At 45.9% G+C, this 20,059-nt stretch overlaps 1 protein-coding gene across 1 annotated transcript in view; it reads left to right on the top strand.

Moving 5' to 3' along the window:
- The window catches only part of ENDOD1 (endonuclease domain containing 1), a 22,170-nt gene extending 2,600 nt beyond the window's left edge, over positions 1 to 19,570 (top strand). Inside the window, exon 2 of the mRNA XM_018552941.1 lies at positions 18,033 to 19,570. Within this exon, the coding sequence (XP_018408443.1) occupies positions 18,033 to 19,097 (1,065 nt within the window). The 3' untranslated portion in view covers positions 19,098 to 19,570. The remainder of the gene's footprint in view (positions 1 to 18,032) is intronic.
- Positions 19,571 to 20,059: the final 489 nt, after the last annotated feature.

Raw genomic sequence — 20,059 nt, 5'->3', positions numbered from 1 at the left:
ATTAATAATATAATACATGATTTCATATGACACCACTTTGCACGTTGCTTTACAAAATAAAACAATGAAATCTACAATTTGTACAAAAGACAATCTGGACATTACTAAGCAGTGTTAGTAAATATACAATTCATAGAAGGGACAATGTTATAATTGAACAGATTGTGCTCCCTGGCAGTCCTGTGTCATCACATCCAGTCATGTGGATGCACTAGTTATTCTGCAAAGAATCCCTTGCCAAATATTTCAAATGTTGCAGTTATTTACAGTGTTGCAGTTATTTCCAATGTTGCCATTCCCTTAGTAGGTTTTATAATGCAATAACCTTGTGTACAGAACTGCTTTGTGTAAAGGATATTTCCTTTGATCTGTGTATACGGAATATACAGATCTACATAAAGCGTTCTCAGTTAATCTGCAGCAGCCGCACTGAGCCTGATTATTCTCTTGTAAATGTATTCGATTCATAATTGTACCCGGCTGCTGATTTGGTTGCGGCGTTACTTGCACTTAGCCGGTATAATCAGCGTTGGTTGCACGCCCTGCCTCGCCTTCCTTACACAGACATGTGGGTCTGACAGGCACTTTCACTGACAGCAGAGTACGGTTTGTAAAAATCTGTCTATTTTGCATGCCTTTCCACTATTTATGGAAATCCAGCTGGTGGCCGCGCTGGGCAGCTTTGATGTGATGCAGCATATTGTGATTAAGATGGAAAAAAAAAAAAATCTTGCTTGATCAGCTGAAAAGAATTAGGTGCTTGTATTTACTGTGGCAGATCGGGCTGACGTCAGCTGTGAACAAGGGGTATTGTCACCACGCCTTGCCTCCCCGCTGGTTGTGTTTGTGACTGGAGCGGGTGTCATTGTGTCAGTAATTGTGACACATTGCTATGCACATCACATCAAACAATGCTTTTACAGGGATAACCATTATGGCTTTGTTGAGGAAAATAAACCTAGCTATCTCCTGCTTTGTAAAAGCCATAGGAACACACACAAGCTTGCATATATGCTTCACAAATCTGATCAATGGGAATGTAAGCTTTAAGCTGCCCACACACCTTACAATTTATCTGCAGATTTTCTGTGGTCACATGGAAAAGGTGCAACAGATTCCTCCATCTACACTTAACTGTGTGGATGGAGTAATCTCCACCTGGGCCAATCTGTTGCACTTTTTACATCTGACCACAGAAAATCTGCAGATAAATTGTAAGGTGTATGGGTACCTTTACATAATAACAAACAGAATAAGTGCTTCATTGCTGGGGCTGGCACAGTATGCATTTTGTAGCTGTAAAAGCCGTTGTAGAAACATAAACAGTCTATTGGTTACCTGATTACAAAGACAAAGGCCTATTTTTCTTTTTTTGGGCAGGGGTTATGTTGTGTGGTGTGGTTTTGGAGGAATGTTACCTGCCCAGGTAGTGAGTCAGCTAATCGTGTTTTCAGCTGGCTGCAGGCTCTAAAGGGGCAGAACAATGTGCCTGCCAGTGCATAGCTAAACATAACCAGTCTCTTCCAGTGACTTTTGTGCTAGCCCTGGGGAACCACACTAGGCCTATGGAGAAAAACAGGGGAAGCACACTAGGCCTATGTGGAAAGTCATGGGAAGCACACTTAAGCCTATAGAGAGAGGCATTGGAAGCACACATGGCCTATGTGGAGAGGCATTGGAAGCACACATGGCCTATGTGGAGAGGCAGTGGAAGCACGCTAGGCCCATGTGGAGAGGCAGTGGAAGCACGCTAGGCCCATGTGGAGAGGCAGTGGAAGCACGCTAGGCCCATGTGGAGAGGCAGTGGAAGCACGCTAGGCCTGGGCCCTGGGGGAGAGGCAGTGGAAGCACGCTAGGCCCATGTGGAGAGGCAGTGGAAGCACGCTAGGCCCATGTGGAGAGGCAGTGGAAGCACGCTAGGCCCATGTGGAGAGGCAGTGGAAGCACGCTAGGCCCATGTGGAGAGGCAGTGGTAGCACGCTAGGCCCATGTGGAGAGGCAGGGGAAGCCCTCTAGGCCTGTGGAGAGAGGCAGGGGAAGCCCTCTTGGCCTGTGGAGAGAGGCAGGGGAAGCCCTCTTGGCCTGTGGAGAGAGGCAGGGGAAGCCCTCTTGGCCTGTGGAGAGAGGCAGGGGAAGCCCTCTTGGCCTGTGGAGAGAGGCAGGGGAAGCCCTCTTGGCCTGTGGAGAGAGGCAGGGGAAGCCCTCTTGGCCTGTGGAGAGAGGCAGGGGAAGCCCTCTTGGCCTGTGGAGAGAGGCAGGGGAAGCCCTCTTGGCCTGTGGAGAGAGGCAGGGGAAGCCCTCTTGGCCTGTGGAGAGAGGCAGGGGAAGCCCTCTTGGCCTGTGGAGAGAGGCAGGGGAAGCCCTCTTGGCCTGTGGAGAGAGGCAGGGGAAGCCCTCTTGGCCTGTGGAGAGAGGCAGGGGAAGCCCTCTTGGCCTGTGGAGAGAGGCAGGGGAAGCCCTCTTGGCCTGTGGAGAGAGGCAGGGGAAGCCCTCTTGGCCTGTGGAGAGAGGCAGGGGAAGCCCTCTTGGCCTGTGGAGAGAGGCAGGGGAAGCCCTCTTGGCCTGTGGAGAGAGGCAGGGGAAGCCCTCTTGGCCTGTGGAGAGAGGCAGGGGAAGCCCTCTTGGCCTGTGGAGAGAGGCAGGGGAAGCCCTCTTGGCCTGTGGAGAGAGGCAGGGGAAGCCCTCTTGGCCTGTGGAGAGAGGCAGGGGAAGCCCTCTTGGCCTGTGGAGAGAGGCAGGGGAAGCCCTCTTGGCCTGTGGAGAGAGGCAGGGGAAGCCCTCTTGGCCTGTGGAGAGAGGCAGGGGAAGCCCTCTTGGCCTGTGGAGAGAGGCAGGGGAAGCCCTCTTGGCCTGTGGAGAGAGGCAGGGGAAGCCCTCTTGGCCTGTGGAGAGAGGCAGGGGAAGCCCTCTTGGCCTGTGGAGAGAGGCAGGGGAAGCCCTCTTGGCCTGTGGAGAGAGGCAGGGGAAGCCCTCTTGGCCTGTGGAGAGAGGCAGGGGAAGCCCTCTTGGCCTGTGGAGAGAGGCAGGGGAAGCCCTCTTGGCCTGTGGAGAGAGGCAGGGGAAGCCCTCTTGGCCTGTGGAGAGAGGCAGGGGAAGCCCTCTTGGCCTGTGGAGAGAGGCAGGGGAAGCCCTCTTGGCCTGTGGAGAGAGGCAGGGGAAGCCCTCTTGGCCTGTGGAGAGAGGCAGGGGAAGCCCTCTTGGCCTGTGGAGAGAGGCAGGGGAAGCCCTCTTGGCCTGTGGAGAGAGGCAGGGGAAGCCCTCTTGGCCTGTGGAGAGAGGCAGGGGAAGCCCTCTTGGCCTGTGGAGAGAGGCAGGGGAAGCCCTCTTGGCCTGTGGAGAGAGGCAGGGGAAGCCCTCTTGGCCTGTGGAGAGAGGCAGGGGAAGCCCTCTTGGCCTGTGGAGAGAGGCAGGGGAAGCCCTCTTGGCCTGTGGAGAGAGGCAGGGGAAGCCCTCTTGGCCTGTGGAGAGAGGCAGGGGAAGCCCTCTTGGCCTGTGGAGAGAGGCAGGGGAAGCCCTCTTGGCCTGTGGAGAGAGGCAGGGGAAGCCCTCTTGGCCTGTGGAGAGAGGCAGGGGAAGCCCTCTTGGCCTGTGGAGAGAGGCAGGGGAAGCCCTCTTGGCCTGTGGAGAGAGGCAGGGGAAGCCCTCTTGGCCTGTGGAGAGAGGCAGGGGAAGCCCTCTTGGCCTGTGGAGAGAGGCAGGGGAAGCCCTCTTGGCCTGTGGAGAGAGGCAGGGGAAGCCCTCTTGGCCTGTGGAGAGAGGCAGGGGAAGCCCTCTTGGCCTGTGGAGAGAGGCAGGGGAAGCCCTCTTGGCCTGTGGAGAGAGGCAGGGGAAGCCCTCTTGGCCTGTGGAGAGAGGCAGGGGAAGCCCTCTTGGCCTGTGGAGAGAGGCAGGGGAAGCCCTCTTGGCCTGTGGAGAGAGGCAGGGGAAGCCCTCTTGGCCTGTGGAGAGAGGCAGGGGAAGCCCTCTTGGCCTGTGGAGAGAGGCAGGGGAAGCCCTCTTGGCCTGTGGAGAGAGGCAGGGGAAGCCCTCTTGGCCTGTGGAGAGAGGCAGGGGAAGCCCTCTTGGCCTGTGGAGAGAGGCAGGGGAAGCCCTCTTGGCCTGTGGAGAGAGGCAGGGGAAGCCCTCTTGGCCTGTGGAGAGAGGCAGGGGAAGCCCTCTTGGCCTGTGGAGAGAGGCAGGGGAAGCCCTCTTGGCCTGTGGAGAGAGGCAGGGGAAGCCCTCTTGGCCTGTGGAGAGAGGCAGGGGAAGCCCTCTTGGCCTGTGGAGAGAGGCAGGGGAAGCCCTCTTGGCCTGTGGAGAGAGGCAGGGGAAGCCCTCTTGGCCTGTGGAGAGAGGCAGGGGAAGCCCTCTTGGCCTGTGGAGAGAGGCAGGGGAAGCCCTCTAGGCCTGTGGAGAGAGGTAGGAGAAGCACACTAGGCCTGTGGAGAGAGGCAGGGGAAGCCCACTAGACGTATGGAGAGAGGCAAGGGAAGCCCACTAGGCCTATAGAAAAACTACAGATGCCAGCTGCAGTTCTCTTCAGGTAATCAAAATAATTCTGTTTAATATTGCCTTACACAACCTTGTCCCCGAAAATTGTTTCCAGTTTCAGCATTACTGCCATTGACAGTCAAGTGTGAATCGGCTTTGTAGGGCTTGCTGCATGCTTTCAGTTGAAGTGCTTGTCCTCAAAAACAGGAATGATCCAAATCGTTGTGTTTAGCGGGAGCTAGTCATTTCTTTTCATATGAGAAAAGGGAGCACAAAACGAAAATAGGATACATTGGTACTTCTAGGTGATTTTAGGCACTGTTCGCAAAGCTAACAAACCAGGAAAAGGATACTTTATTTTGGGAAAGTGACAATTGTTTTCATTGAAGCCCAATGAGATTTGAAAACAGTCATGCGGAAAATAGAGTGCCTAGGCTTGTGTACGCCTTTGTGAACTGAGCATTATATTTGTAAAAATACGTTTTTTATTTATCGATGTGTTACAGTAACAATGCACAATATTATTTTGCAAAAATGTTAGCACGTGTTACGCATTAACTATTAAGATAGGCATAGTGTCAATGATCAATTGTGTGATAAAAGGGAACAGGTATTTCACTGAATATACTATACTGCACTAAGCAGCATCTGACCTCTGGTCAGAGAAGATATTGTGGTGAGGACCACCACAGACATCTATTAATAAACATGCATTCTGGTATTGGCTGGCCATGCATATATAGGGGAAGCCCTACAATGTCCTGTCATGGGAAGAAATCTGGGCCTTCTAAATAAAAAAGATGAAAAAATTGGTGGAAGAATGAAAGTTGTGTTAAAGGAGAACTATGAGGTGAGTGAAAAGCAGGTTCTAGCCGACCTGTGACAATGTGACAGGTCGGCTCAGTAGATCGGGAGGTGAGCGAACACATACCGACGTTTGCTCACCTCTCGATCCTGTCACGGCTCTCTCCTGTGACAGGGGAGGGGCTGGATTCCCCCCTCCCCGCTCCGATCCGCCAGCGCTGACTGGTGGATCGGACGGGGGAGGGGGTGGGTACAGCTGGCTCTGCCTCTAGATAGGCAGAGCCAGCTGTCAGTCACGCAGCTGGGCGGATCCCGGCACAATTGTCGGGATCCGCTTCAGCGTCCGTATACCGCGATCAGTAGCTCGCGGTATACTGAGCCTAGGGTGACGGGCGGACGCTAGTTTGTGTCCTCCCGTTACCCTAAGGAGAACTGTGGGGAAAAGACTTAACCCCATAGTTCTCCTTTAAAAATCAATTTACCAAAAATCAATTAACCAGGGGTGGACAAATGAATATGGAATTCACGAGCCAGTCTGCCCAATCCAAGAACCAGTAAGTTGTTGTTTTTTTTTGTTCCGAAGCTATCTTCATTGACAACTGGAGAAACCTTAAAAGTTGGGCGCCAACTATCATTTTTAAGGAGCATTGGCTACTTGGCTCCTAGGATTTGTCCTGTCCTCTTATTAAGTGGTAGTGATAAGGAAGAAGAACGAATTGAAACATAAAGGAGATTTGCTGTAAATCTACAAAAAGGAGTAAGCTCATTCTTCTACCTGAGCAGTGTGATAAATCAAATGTGTGTGTGTGTGTGTATGGGGGTGCAGGAATTTTCTAGGAGCCAGCATGCTTGAAAACCTCAAAATTTAGGTGCCGATGTAACTTTTAAGGAGCATTGGCTACCTGCCTCCTGGGATTTGGCCGGCCCTGGTGTATTAATACACAGCATGGACTTGGGAAACAGCAAAACAGTTGGATGGTTCTAAAGCAAAATTCTGGACAAATTGATTAATACACAGTTGAAATATATGTTTACAGTTTTACCTGCCAAGGTATTCTGGTGAAGAGATGCAAACATCTTTATGGTATAAAAACTAGACAATAGATGCATACAGGCAGCAAAAGTCCTAAAATGCGTTTCACGCTAAATAGCAGCAATCTTTTCCTGGCTGTATGAACCCCATTTTATACAATCAAGACATTTGCAACTATTCACTGGATTTGGCTGTCATCCGTTGTTTGATTGAAATCTAGTTCTCAGTGGTGAGCTGAACGTGCACCTACCCGTGGATTGTGGACAAGTCTGGACCAGCCTGCAGGGGTATTATTGCTTTGCATTTGCACATTCAGGTAGTTGGCACTGTTACTTCCTGGCTCAGCAATGCAACTTTTTTTGTCACCTCTCCACCTCCAGCCTGCTCATCAGATAATCAAGGTAGCAGAGTGGTCGTCTCGACCATCAGAGGTTTGTGTATCTTAAGAACGCCTGGCAGAAATTTTACAGAGACCCAGGTCACCAACATCCTTAAAAATTACAGCCGGAGCCTAACTTTTGAGGTTATCTCTAGTCATTGCCAATGGAGCCAACTCCTAGAAACAAATCCTGCTGGCTCCTGGATTGGACCGACTGGCTCCTGAATTCCATATTCATTTGTCCACCCCTGGATCACTGTATGGTTGTCTCCGAATTGTCACCTGATCATAGCAGACGATGCTGGAATCAGATTTTCGGTTATGTATGAACATGTATTTTTTTGGCACAGGTTACCTTGCATGACAAGATTTTGAAAGGCTATTACCTGTCAACGTTGTGAATCATCTAGAGCAGACGTTGCATAACAATCCCAGGCAAATGTATGAGACACCTTTTTATTTCTCTCTTGAGGTATTAAAGGAGATGGAAACCCGAACTAGATGACATTTAGTTTGCTAAAGCACTCTTCATCATAAACCATTCTCATTTTTTTTTCATACAATACTATATCACAGGGGTGGACAAATTAATATCGAATTCAGGAGTCCGTATGTCCAATCCAGGAGCCAGCAGGATTTTTAGGAGCTCCATGGACAATACTAGAAAAACCTCAAAAGTTAGGTGTCAGTTTTAAGTAGCATTGGTGACCCAGCTCCTTGGATTTGTCCAGCCCTGCACCATCATCCATTTTAACATCTCAATACTGCTATTTTCCAACCTTTTTCAGCCACTTCCGGTCTTTGTGCACAGATCAGCTGCACAACGTTGCTCTGGACCATTTTCCTGACAATGGTGCACCTTACCTGCTCAGCGTGTGTCATCATGGGTGCTTATAGTCTTAACTAGGGGTGCGTGTGATAGAGTGACATTGCCAGAGCATGAAATTAGAGTTGTAGACCTATAAGAAGATTTACCTGAACCAGAACTTTTATGGGAGGATCATCAATTATTCTTTTTGTCTCCATTCACACTTGTGCATCTGGATTTTTAGTGACGTTTTAGCCTGTGTTCATGTGTTTTAATGCTTTGTTTTATGCATTATGCCTTTTGGCCAATGAAGGTAAAACAAAAGATTAAAGGTAGACGGCCACGGAGTGGGGGCTTGTTGTCATGTGCTAAAACGCACAAAATGCATGTTACATTGAAGGGCTAAAACTTACAATGTAGCACCTGTACCTTTTGCAAAGTTGCACTTTAGTGAACGGGCCCTGTAGAAAATAATGGAATCCCATTTGTGGTATATTGTCTCGCGGTGACCAAATTGCTTCAAATCACACAGGTGTGAATGGGGACTAAAAACTTGAAATGTTCAATGACTACAAACAACTAAAGCTGGCCATACACTATGCAAACTTCCGTCCGGTTTTTCCTGAACTGGCCTAAATTCGCAGAGTATGTGCCCATGTCCACGCCCTTCTGGCCGGCATCCCTTGATCAGCTGATCATTGCCTGACGCTGCCGGGAGCATAGGTGGCGTTCCGAATGGCAGGCAACAGCATCAGGCTGGCGGTGATGGAGTTGGTTCAAAATCTTAGTGCTGTTTGCAGGACAGCAATAAGTGAAATGAGAAAAGAAAGAAGGCCTCCTTTATTATTGTTTGAGCACATTCATTTTATGCCTTTTACGGCTTTTTCACCTTATTATGTATGGGGTGGTGGCAGGGTCACTTTAAGTGAATGTTGCAGGTTTGATGTTTCTCCACATTCCTGTTATTCCTGCTTTAATTTAGACATAGAACATGACTCCACCCTGACATATGGCGAGCTGCAGCAAACCTCACCCTCCGGGAGTTCTCTGATTACTGGGAGAGTGACTTCTTTTTCATCTTGTTTAAGTTGTATTATACCTTTAATGTATAGGTGTTGCTACTGCGGCCAGCCTTTTATTACAGGTTTCTATTGTATTTTTCAAAGGTTAATGATGATGCATAAGGCTTAATTCACAAAGCTGTTTGTCTTTTTTGCCGCTGTTATTTTCTTGATACCGTGCCTTTAAACAGCAAATTCTTCTTAAAGCATAACTACAACTTAGGTATAAACACTTAAAGGAGAACTATGGGGTCAGGGTTTTTCCCCATAGTTCTCCTTAGGGTAATGGGAGGACACAAACTAGCGTCCTCCCGTTACCCTAAGCTCAGTATACCGCGAGCTACAGTGGATCCCGACATCGATGTCGAGATCCGCCCAGCTGCGTGAGTGACAGCTGGCTCTGCCTGTCTAGAGGCAGAGCCAGCTGTACCCGCCCCCTCCCCGTCCGTTCGGCCAATCAGCGCTGGCGGATCGGAGCGGGAAGGGGGGAATCCAGCCCCTCCCCTGTCACGGCAGAGAGCCGTGACAGGATCGAGACGTGAGCGAACTCCGGTATATTTTCGCTCACCTCCCGATCTACTGAGCCGACCTGTGACAGTCTCATTGTCACAGGTCGGCTAGAACTATGAGGTGAGTGAGAAGCACTCGCCTCATAGTTCTCCTTTAAAGGAGTTGTAAAGTCCCAGCATATCCTCTCCTGTTATAACATCAGCATTGTAATAGGAATAAATACTAGAGTTGAGTTTGATAATGCAATCAAAGCTTACTTGTAAAAAATCCCTTTTCTGTAGGGAGTGCTGCCTTCTGTCTGCCCATCACTTTCACCAACTTCCTGGATTCCCAGTGTGCTTTGCATCTCTTTCCCTGCTGCTTGATGTGATGCAATCTCCATTTCGTAAGAGTAGATAGCCCATCATGTATTGCCTCCAGCAAGCAGTGATGATGTCACATTGTTCAAAAGTTGAGTTGTAGTTCAGAAGTTAGGCTCTGTGAGAGTGCTGACACAAGGGAGTGCATATTCAGAGGGCTGAGTGAAATGGTGTCAGTGCATTGAGGAAGTACATCCTATGAGCATCTTCAATAAGTAAGTTTACAAACTTCTAGATGGGTCTGGTTATTAGGAGTGAGAGAGAACTTTTGGAAGCTCAATATGGAATTGCATATCTATTTTCAGTTTTTGACCATAGATACCCTCTAACTTGTGTAGCTCTCGTCCTTCTATATGCTGCCCTTCATCTTCTCAGTCTGCTCACACTTGAAAATATTTGTAAACTTGATTGAAAAATTCCAGACATCTTTGGCTGTCATCTAACTTCCATCTGTGCTACAGTCTTCCTCAGACAGCCATTCCCTTTACTAGCTGCTATTTGAGTGCCCCCAGTGTAGTTTTGCAGACTTCATGGATGACGTATTTGCATTACACCCACAACTAGTGAGTGGAATCATAGATGGAGTCATGGTTCTGGTTAACCACCCAGTAATGCCCATGTTTAAGATTCAGAGAAGTCATCTCTCCAGAAACCTCTCCTGTTCCTTCGGTCCCCCCAGGGGACAAAGTGCATGCAGCACTTTGTCCCATTTTGATAGATGCTGCGAATGCTAAGCTAGCATGGTCAACAGCATGGCCCCCCTCTCCACACAGCCATTCGACTCTGTTTAGAAGATGAACACATAATTGGTTGTGACAGCGCACACAGAGGAGAGGGGGCAGTGACAGCACTACTCTCGGAGCAGTCATGAATCAAAAAGAATTCTGATCAAGAATAGGAACTTTACTTTAAACAAAGCCAGTGACTTCTGCATCAGTTCAGGATTCATCTACATGTTTTAGGTTTGGATAAAAGGGGGGTACTCTTATATAGAGCCTGCTTGCCGGTATCTACTCCTCTAACAGCACCCCCAGACCCCTTGGTCTGACACCCCCTTTTTTGCATCCAGAGATGGGCTTTAAAGCCCAACTCCAGACAGGACCTCCCTTGTTGACATCATCATGTACAATATAGATTTCTGGAAGGATTTTTTTTTTTGTTCCCGAGAGACAAAACTGCTTATAGTTGCCTATGAAGTCTTCACGTAGCCTTCTCTTGGACCAAAACTCAAGGAGTTCATGAGAGGTTATACTTGATGGCCATTTCTTTCTTTTTTTTTCTTCTTCAGCCTAAGTAATTATGGATATAGATTCTTTGCAGTGATTCAATTAAGCAGAAAGACTTTTTGAGGTTGCAGACCCTATTAAGTATGATGTCATCTCCTGGAGGACTGTAATGCATTAGGCTTTGTCATAACCACCTAATTAATGTATCTTGTATGATGCGATGAAGGGTCCTTCTCTGATGAAATTATCATTTTCCTATACAGTCTTTGATTGTCTGGCAAGGCATTTCCATTCAGCAGTGTCGCCAGCATATAAAATAAATTCCGCATCTGCAAAGCTTTCTCCAAAATGATTCTAGAGTCAATAATTCATAAATCATATATCACTGTGCTTCTCCTAGTGGTCGGTGGATGTTACATGAATGAGATAATGTCTTGGTCATCAAGTGAACATTTTGTCCCTGAAGTTGATGTGTTGGAAGCAGAAAAAATGGGCAGGTGTAAGGATTTGAATGACTCTGACAAGGGCCAAATTGTGATATCTAGACAACTGGGAACTGGGTCAGAGCAACTCCAAAACTGCAGCTCTGGTGGGATGTTCCTGGTCTGCAGTGGTCAGGACCAACTAAAAGTGGTCCAAGGAAGGAAAGCCAGTGAAGTGTCAACTGGGTCATGGGTGGCCAGAACTCTTTGGTGCACGTGGGGAGTGAAGGCTGAAGTATAGATTTTCAGTTGGAGAGAGGCAATATAAAAGTGAACAGGCACTGCTGAGTTTTACATAAAGAAGCCTAGTATACTCACTAGGGATGCACCGATACCGATATTATCGGTGCCGATGGCGAGCATTTGGGCGAGTACTCATACTTGCCCAAATGCTCCGATGCCTAGCCCGATACTGCCTGTATCAGGAAGCCGGGCGTTGCGTCATTACGTGGCGCCCGCCTTTCTGATTGGCCAGAAAGCCGGCTCCATGCTTTTTCGTCACATAGTTACGGCTAATCAAGAAGCCGGGTGGCGAGTCATTACACGCCGCCTGGCTTTGTTTATGGGACTTGTGGTATCGGTAGGCGAGTAGCTCCGAAAAAATATTGGTAGTCGTACTCGATACCAAAATACCAGTATCGGCGCATCCCTATTACTCGCCAAGCAACATATGATAAATGTGACCTGTATTAAAGTAGATCTAAACCCTTAATGAGTAACATTTAGGGGTCTATTCACGAAGCAGCCGAAGGATCTAGCCGTAGCTTCGGACGATGCTTCGGCCCCAGGACCCATTCGGTTCAGTAGATTGTCGGTCATTCACTTGGCTGCCTACGGCAGCTGAGTGAATAGACCCCTTAGTTTGATAAAGCAATGTGTATCATAAACATTTGCCCTTTTTTTTTTAAATACTTGTTTTTAATTTTTTTAATCCTTTGTTGCATCTAAAGCTAGGTTCACATATCGGCGATCCCGGGCCAGAGCGATCTTACACGATTGCACAAAGCAATTGCAGCGGGGCCCCATTAATTTCAATGGGGTTATATCACTGAAAAAAGGTAATGTACCTTTTTTTGCGACACGCAGTGTTTTCAACTGCGCGCATGTGTGATTGCGTATGCGGTACCGCGGCAGGAAACCGCGGGAGCTGCCTGGCGCGTTCGGGGTGCCATTAGAAAATAATGGCACCACCAGCGCTATCAGTGGTGGTGTGCTATTTCGTGGCCGTGCGTTTTTTTTTGCACGATCGCTGCGCAGTCATGGATCGCCCTAGTGTGAACCTAGCCTCAGTGTTGCGGAACTCCTGCAGCCTTTTTACAAACACTTCCTGTTTACATGAACTTTAGTGATAACTACATGCCATTTCTTGGGGGGGGGTCCTGATGGCGACAACAGTGGAACATGCCTGTGTAATGCATTCTACAAGCCTTTCAGTGTCACACCTCCTTAGATGGCTCTTTTATCAATAATAAACAGTTAGTCCAGCTGCAAAACCCCGCTGGATCCTTCCCACCCACCGTCGCATGATCCTGGGTGTGGAACCCCCCTATTCTGGCCTGACGATAGATTCATATTCAGAAGAATGGGTAAACTCCATCCAATAGAATCAGGTTTTCCTAAAGACCTCCTCCCTAGGCTAGAGAGTTGCTGTTAGATCTTCCATGGAACAGAGCTCTTGAATCTTGCGGAACCAAAGAGCGTGGGAAGGCAGGGAGGCCCGCTTCCAACAGAGTGACATAAGGTGCCCACACACCTTACGATAATCGTACGATATCCCGCGATCGTACGATTATCGTAAGGTGTGTGGGAGCCGTGCGACCTCTGCTACTGTTAGGTCACACAACTTTTCTCTTAGGAACATGTTCGAAAACCCGCCGAGAATTGTATGATGTTCGGCTGGTGTGTAGCATGTTCGTAAGATAAAAGCGCAAGCGCACACTGCCCGTTCAGCATTGCGGTCATCGGAAGCCTGCCCCTCAGCGGTGCGGGCTTTCGATCATCGCAAGTACGATCTGCCTGTCCAAAATAGGCAGATCGTACGTTTTTTTAAATTACCTTACAACCATCGCAAGACAAAAGTCTTGCGATGGTTGTAAGGTGTGTGCCCAGCCATACACTGCATTAATCAAATGCAATTAATACATTAATTGTATTCGACATTGCTGCATTAATCAAATGTATCAAAAGGGAACGCTTATAGAGACGCTTTCGCTAGCGACGCAAGAGTTCACATGCAGAAGATGCGCTTCGGGCGGTCTGCCAGATCAATTCCCGTCCAGAACGATCGGAGCACAGAACAAACCCAGAAAACATGTAACATCATGCCCCTTGCTTGATTACATGTCCAACACATGGGAGAGGTTTGCGGAAAGATCTTGTGAAGGATCACTGGTAGCCTACAACATCTAGACAGGATTCCCCTATTTTTTTTTTTTTTTTTATTATTTGCTGTGAAAATTTTTAATAAAACTTCAATAAAAGAAATCTGTTTTTAAAAAAAAAAATAGAAATGAACTAAAATATATATTTTTGTACTTGTAAGGAAGTGATCATAAAATGCCAAAAAATTGATGTATTCAGAATATCAAACTTTTTGTAAAATGAAAGAGATCAAAATCGGGATGAAATGTGGACTACATAACCGGCACTACCAGGCTGGAGGCTGGAATGTGGTTGTTGGGCTTGGAGTAGTTTGCGGAGTCAGGGAGAGGCTCATACTTCACACGAATTCTAACAACCAAAGGGCTACACTTAAGATTAGTGTAAACATAGAGGGTTCATCACTTCACCTCCAGCACGTTAACTCCTCAGCCGATTGCCTTGTTTACGTTAATAAATTCAGCCTCTAATAATGACTGTTGACACCTTGTATGAAAAGTATTTCTTGGCCTATTATTTGTGCTAGAAATTAGCAAACCACATGGTAGGGAGCATCTTCTCTATCATTTTGCTCATGTAGGGCAAAGTGACGTGTTCTCTTAAAGGAAGATTAAAGCCTAACTACCTTTGCTTGTTTTTGTCTGGGGATATTGGGTAAAGCTCCCCCATTATGCTCCAGCTTGTTGACTGTCCCTCAGCATCCTCACATATATTGAAGGGCAATGGGATCTGCAGTAATCATTAGGTCAGAGTGGGAAAGACGCTGCCGGTCTTGGTACCAGCAGGAGCTTAATCAGGAGTTAAATCTTAAAAATGCATGCAAGTACCCTAACTATTAACAAAAATGTATCTTATTTGTGTATCACTCAGCTGTGGATCCTCAAAATCATCTCCCGTGATGGACTACAATCTCAATACAAACTAGTAAACTATGCGTGAGATTGTAGTCCATCATGGGGGCAAGCTTGGATCGGTGGCTACTTTACAACACACACAGGGACCATGGGGAACATAAGTAGCCCGCCTCCAGAAGGAAGGACAGTGTTGGCACCAATTCAGAAATGATTTGAGGATCTACAGCCGAGTGATACACAAATAAGATACCATTTTGTTGTTAATTAAGGTTCTTGAATGCATTTTTAAGGTTTAACTCCTGAGTTTAGTGTCACTTTAAGGACACTGCGGCGCATCAATACGCATAATAAATGTTTTGCAAGTTATCGCAGGTCAGCAGTGGAAATTCAGCCTTATAGTCTCCACTGAAAGCCTGTGTGACAATGCAGGAACACCATTCGGAGAGAAGGACAGAGCTTTGTCACCCTACAACAGAAAGTTCCTGAACAAAGACCTCTATGGCAGGATCTCGAAACCTAGTTTCAAATGTTTTTTGAAAGTGTACTTATCCTTTCAAGCAGGGATGGACAAATTAATATGGAATTCAGTAGCCAGTCTGTCCAGTCCAGGAACCAGCAGGATTTTTAGGAGCTCCATTGACCACAAAATCTCAAAAGTTAGATGCCAGCTGTACATTTAAAGCACCATTGACAACCTTGCTTTTGGGATTTGTCCAGCCCTGCTTTGAAGCACACATATCACCCGGAAATTGAGAATGAACGATTCCAGTTTTTATGAATTGCATGTTTCAGCAAGCAAAATGAATCGTGAAGTAAGAATAGATACATTAACCTCCTACTATCATAACAATGAGCCTCATGTGTTGCATTTAGTATGATCTTCAGATGTGGACTAGTACTTTGCCTCATTCGTTTATTGTGCTCTCTGAAATCCAAGCATTCTCTATTGTCCTGTATTGATATCTGTGCTGCACCGTCAGCTGCCGAGACATCCCTGATGAAATAAGAGATTCTGAAAGCTTGCATTGCAGGACATTATCTAATAGTGGTGTTAAACCGACATCCATCATCCGATCCTCTTAATGGCCGTGCTGTTCCTAATTGATGCCATAAGCTTTTTTCCTTTCTCTGAACGAGTCAGGGTTTTTTTTTTGTATTGACCATGCTGACATACAGAAGAACATTAAACAATATCTGTCATTAGATCAAGGTCATTATCTAAAGGAGCAAAAATAAAAAGCCGTTTTTCCCCCCCCTTAATGTGTTTCCGATTGATGCCTTAAAGGGGTAGTTCAGAAAAAACATCAAAAACATTGCCAGGAAATTGCTAACTGTTCTTACTGTAGACAGGACTGTGCAGTTTCTTCAACACAGCGTCCTAAATTAGTTTTGCACGACCTGCTGTTATCCTGCATTCCGTCTGTTAGTGGCTGGGCTGGTTTGCTATCAGTCTTGCCTTTGGCAACTGTATAGTGACTCAGGCGTGGGGAGGAGGGAGGATTCTTGAGAACATACATTTCATCTGTAGCAGAGAAATGAATTGTAGATGGACAAACCATTAGTGTCTAAGATATGTTCTTATGCATAGATTCAGCTATAGATCATTCTGTAATGCATGACTCTACTGTATAAAAATGATTCTTAGATTCTACCAAGTCTCTTACGTACTCCCAATTCGCTTGTGTTTATATTGAAAGCCCAAAACAATCATGATCTAATATCGTTTATAATACATTGGTAACTAACCCATGCGTTTTCATTGCTGAACTATAAATATGACAATGATGGGACTTCAAAGCAGGTTTTTCAGCTATCATCAGTTGCATACCAATGCAGGTAATGCTTCCATTTTCTTTTGGATGGAGAAGGGAATAGTTAAATAAAGCAAAACAGATGACAAACGCACTCATCAATTCGTCACCAGCTTTACAGTAAGGTGCACACGGAATGGGCTTTAAACAGTAAATTAGCAAAAGGTTTTCCTGGCACACTCACAAGCTAGCATGTAAAAAAACGTGTCTCACCACTAAGGTTAATAACAGAGGTTTGGATACACGTCTTCTGCAGAAAATGGGAAAGCCGCGCCAAGGCACCTCTTATAGTGCGGTCCTAACTCTAAACTATCAGAGCCTCCATCTTGGAGCACATGGGGCAGAAGATAAAATTGGGTGCAGGTTTGTCAGGAGGAAGCCCAACCCCCTTAAAGGCAAAGAGACGTACAAGGGATCCCATCATTGTCCCCATTGAAAAATGTCCTCTCAATTCCTGTTCCAGTGACAAAACCTTTTGATTTTCCAGTTACAATGGTCACCAGTAATGACGTGCAAGGGCTTGGTGTGAACCCAGTTCACTCAAGCCACTGACACACCCTCCTTCTGGCCCAGTCATTTGCGGACGGAACATTCTCCAACCCACAGCTACATGTCACCAAGGGTTGATTGGGTCCAGCAAAGGGGGTATCAGTCATTTTTGTGCAGGTTTTGGCAAACTGGGTTCACAATAAGCACTTGCACATTCTTAGTCACCAGGATGATTATAGAGGGTCTATGACTAAGGTCCAGGGTTTGGGCTGAAACGCATAAGCTACTTGGTGTATGCTGAATTTAAAAAAAGTGATATTTGGAGAAGATCCCTGTCCATGTGCCAATGTTTTAGCATCATGGACTCACAAGGAGGGGCGGGGACCCAGTGTACTGGGGTCCCTGCAGGCATGCAGTTTGGACAAGAGGAGGTTTGAGCTGGTTCAAAAAACATATAACTTCCCAGTGAGGACACAGACGGCAATAAAACAAAAAAACAACTAACGGGTTGTAAACCTTCCCAACTCTATCCAAAAAACAAAACACTTTTGGGTTTACATACACTTTAAACAGACTCTGATCTGGATTTCAAAAAATGCAGGAAAAAGATGCAAAAAAGCACTATTTATATCCTCCCATGCCTCCTCTCGTTCCCGCAGTCTTTGCTCTCTTGCAAAGGAAAAACCACTGTTGGAAACATCAGCATCTACCTCTTCTGGGTGTGTCGGATGCCTGCTCTTCCTATTGTAGTATCCTTTGCTTCAGTCCACTGTCACCTACCTCTGTACAGGACACAGTGGTAATGTAGTGGCTGGTGGATGGAACCACTACATACGTCGAACAACGCAGGCATCCAATACACCCTAAAGTGTGCCGGATGTGAACATGCATCAGTTTTCCTCTGCAAAAGAGTGAATAAAACAGAAAATGGGCAGGAAATAAACAGTAGGTAAGTATAATTGGCCATGTTATGAAGGTTTTATTTGTTTAATAACATCTGTGACCTAAAAAGTACCAGGTACCACTGTTCCCAGGACAGAAATTGGTAGCCAAAATTTAACAGCTGTCACTAGAAGAAGAGGTGAGCGTTGATCTTTTGTTGGGGACACTATGTATGGTGTTAGCTGACTAAGAGGGGAATTCCCCTCTCTTTGAGATTTCCTGTTACTTTCTGCTGCATCTGTGGGACAGGAAATGAAAAGAAATCTCCCCCACGGGACACATGAAAAGTGTGATGTTAGTGATGTTCTCTATTTTTTTTTTTTTACGGAATATGTTTCTAAGTTCTCAAAGATAGAATTACCCTTTTAAAATGTATTGTTAAATATGTTAAGCACATTCTTAGTTATTTTTCTTTATTATTGCAGCTGGATGATTCAAAGAGCAGTTTGGATGAAGCCACCAAAGGCTCGGAGCAGATTGAAGGTCTTGGTACCAACCAGGCTTTAGAGGAAGATTATGCCTCATCCGATTACCAGCCAAGTCCTCTCTTTCATAGAGCACCAGCCTTGCTTACTAATACTGTGCCACTCCCACAGAACTTTAAGGAGAAATGGGCCACGGATGTGGATCAGCTGCTTAAGGAGAAGCTAGTGCCTCAATGTGGAAATGGAGGGAACTTGCATATTATTGTCGGTGCTGTCCCATCTAGTAATAAAATGAAAGACAAAGTGAGCATTCCAGAATATGTCTGGCTTGCAGCTTTCTGCAGTGTTCCTGAGGCATGGTCTTTAGGAGTCATCAAGTCAGTTGGAGATGCAGATAATCTGGAACAGGTCACTTTGGAAGAACTGGAAAGTAGGTTGCCCAGTGGTGTAAAGTTATTCTCCAACCAGTGTGGAGAAGGAGCTGTGTCTGCTGAACAAAGAACATCTGAATCTGCCACCCAAACAGAGGACGAGGGTCCCGCTAGGCCAGGAGCCTTTTCTAGGTTCTTTCAGCTCCTTTTCTGCATCACCTACGAGATTGTGAACAACATCTTGTGCCTAGTGTGGTTCCTGGTCAAGCAAGTCCTTAATTTAGTTTTTGGAAGACTGTACTGGATCTGGACTGCAGCCACCACCTACATTTTTGCTCTGAGCAAAGTTTTGCTGAACATCCCATGTGATGTCCTCAGAGTTCTCGCAAATATCCTCTGTGGCTTTGTTCGCATTCTTAACAATGTGTTTTCTGCTGTCTGCCTCCTACTTAGGCTGCCGACAAGGTTCCTGTGTGACATGGCCAGTTTCCCATATTATACAGTTTGTGCCATCCCAGACGTGGGCATTGACATACTAAGTGGTATCTGGGGTGTAGTCGCTTTGGGTTTCCATGCTGTGTTTGGCGCATTTGGGGGCTCATTCTCGGTGGCTTCCTTTGCAGGCAGCAGTTTTTTCTCAAAGTTATTTGGACAGTCTGAGGGTTATGAAAACGAACTAGTCTCACTAACCTAGAACCGCAACCATACTGCTGATTGATGTGCTAGCACTTTCCTGCAAGTCATTTGAATTTTCTGCGGGAACTAGACCAAATTTGCTTTTCTTTTAATCCGAATATTGTAAGTCCGCAGGGGTTAAACATGTTTTAGGTGCCACGAACACTCTGGCTTTTCAGTATATTAAATAGGAACAACCAGCTAGCTTTGGATCTCATCATCAGATTTGGAAATGTTGTTTACGGTCACCTGTATGACTGAGTTTCTGTATATTTCTAGACCGAGAATGGCTGTAAAATTTGGCTTGTGCAATGGTAGTTTGAAATACACTGTTCGAAAATCTAACTAATACAAATCTGTATATATGGTACATGCATTGGGAAAGGCCATGGTGAGCCGGGATTGGAATAATGAGCCAGATAACTTGGTAATGTTTTAGGAGAAAGGGTTTTGACTTGACTTTGCATCGCCTGTTATAATTTATTTTTAGAACAAAAAAAAAACAAAAACCTTGTGCAATTGTTTTGTTTTGTAAGATAATGTCATATGGGTGTTCTTTTTGTTATTGTTTTAGTTTAGGAAAATGTTCAAATTTGCATCACCTTCATATTCCATGTACCTCTTATGTGAAAATTGCTTATGTTCGGAGCAAATGCTAAATTTAAGTTTTGTACTTCATTATGCGACTACACAGATTAAAAAAAAAAAAAATGTACTTAAGTGAGATCTTTTTATGTATTCATCTGATGGTTATAGTTCAGCAGTCCTATCTTATGAGTTAAAAGAACAGTCCATATATAACTGGTGTTAGTTAAATGTCTTTTCTGGTGGACTGAACTGGCCACTGGATTAAAACTCAATGCTTATATATTTGCAATGTATTTGTGTTACAATTCAGCAAGAAGAGTGGAAAGTTATAACTTCCAGAGTGATTAATAGCTACCACAAAGACCTTTAAAGTAGTACTAGTACTGTGTATAA

The sequence above is a fragment of the Nanorana parkeri genome, unplaced genomic scaffold (genome assembly GCF_000935625.1).
Source record: "Nanorana parkeri isolate BGI_ZX_2015 unplaced genomic scaffold, ASM93562v1 scaffold102, whole genome shotgun sequence".
Taxonomy (NCBI): Eukaryota; Metazoa; Chordata; class Amphibia; order Anura; family Dicroglossidae; genus Nanorana; species Nanorana parkeri.
This window is presented reverse-complemented; position numbering and strand designations above follow the sequence as displayed.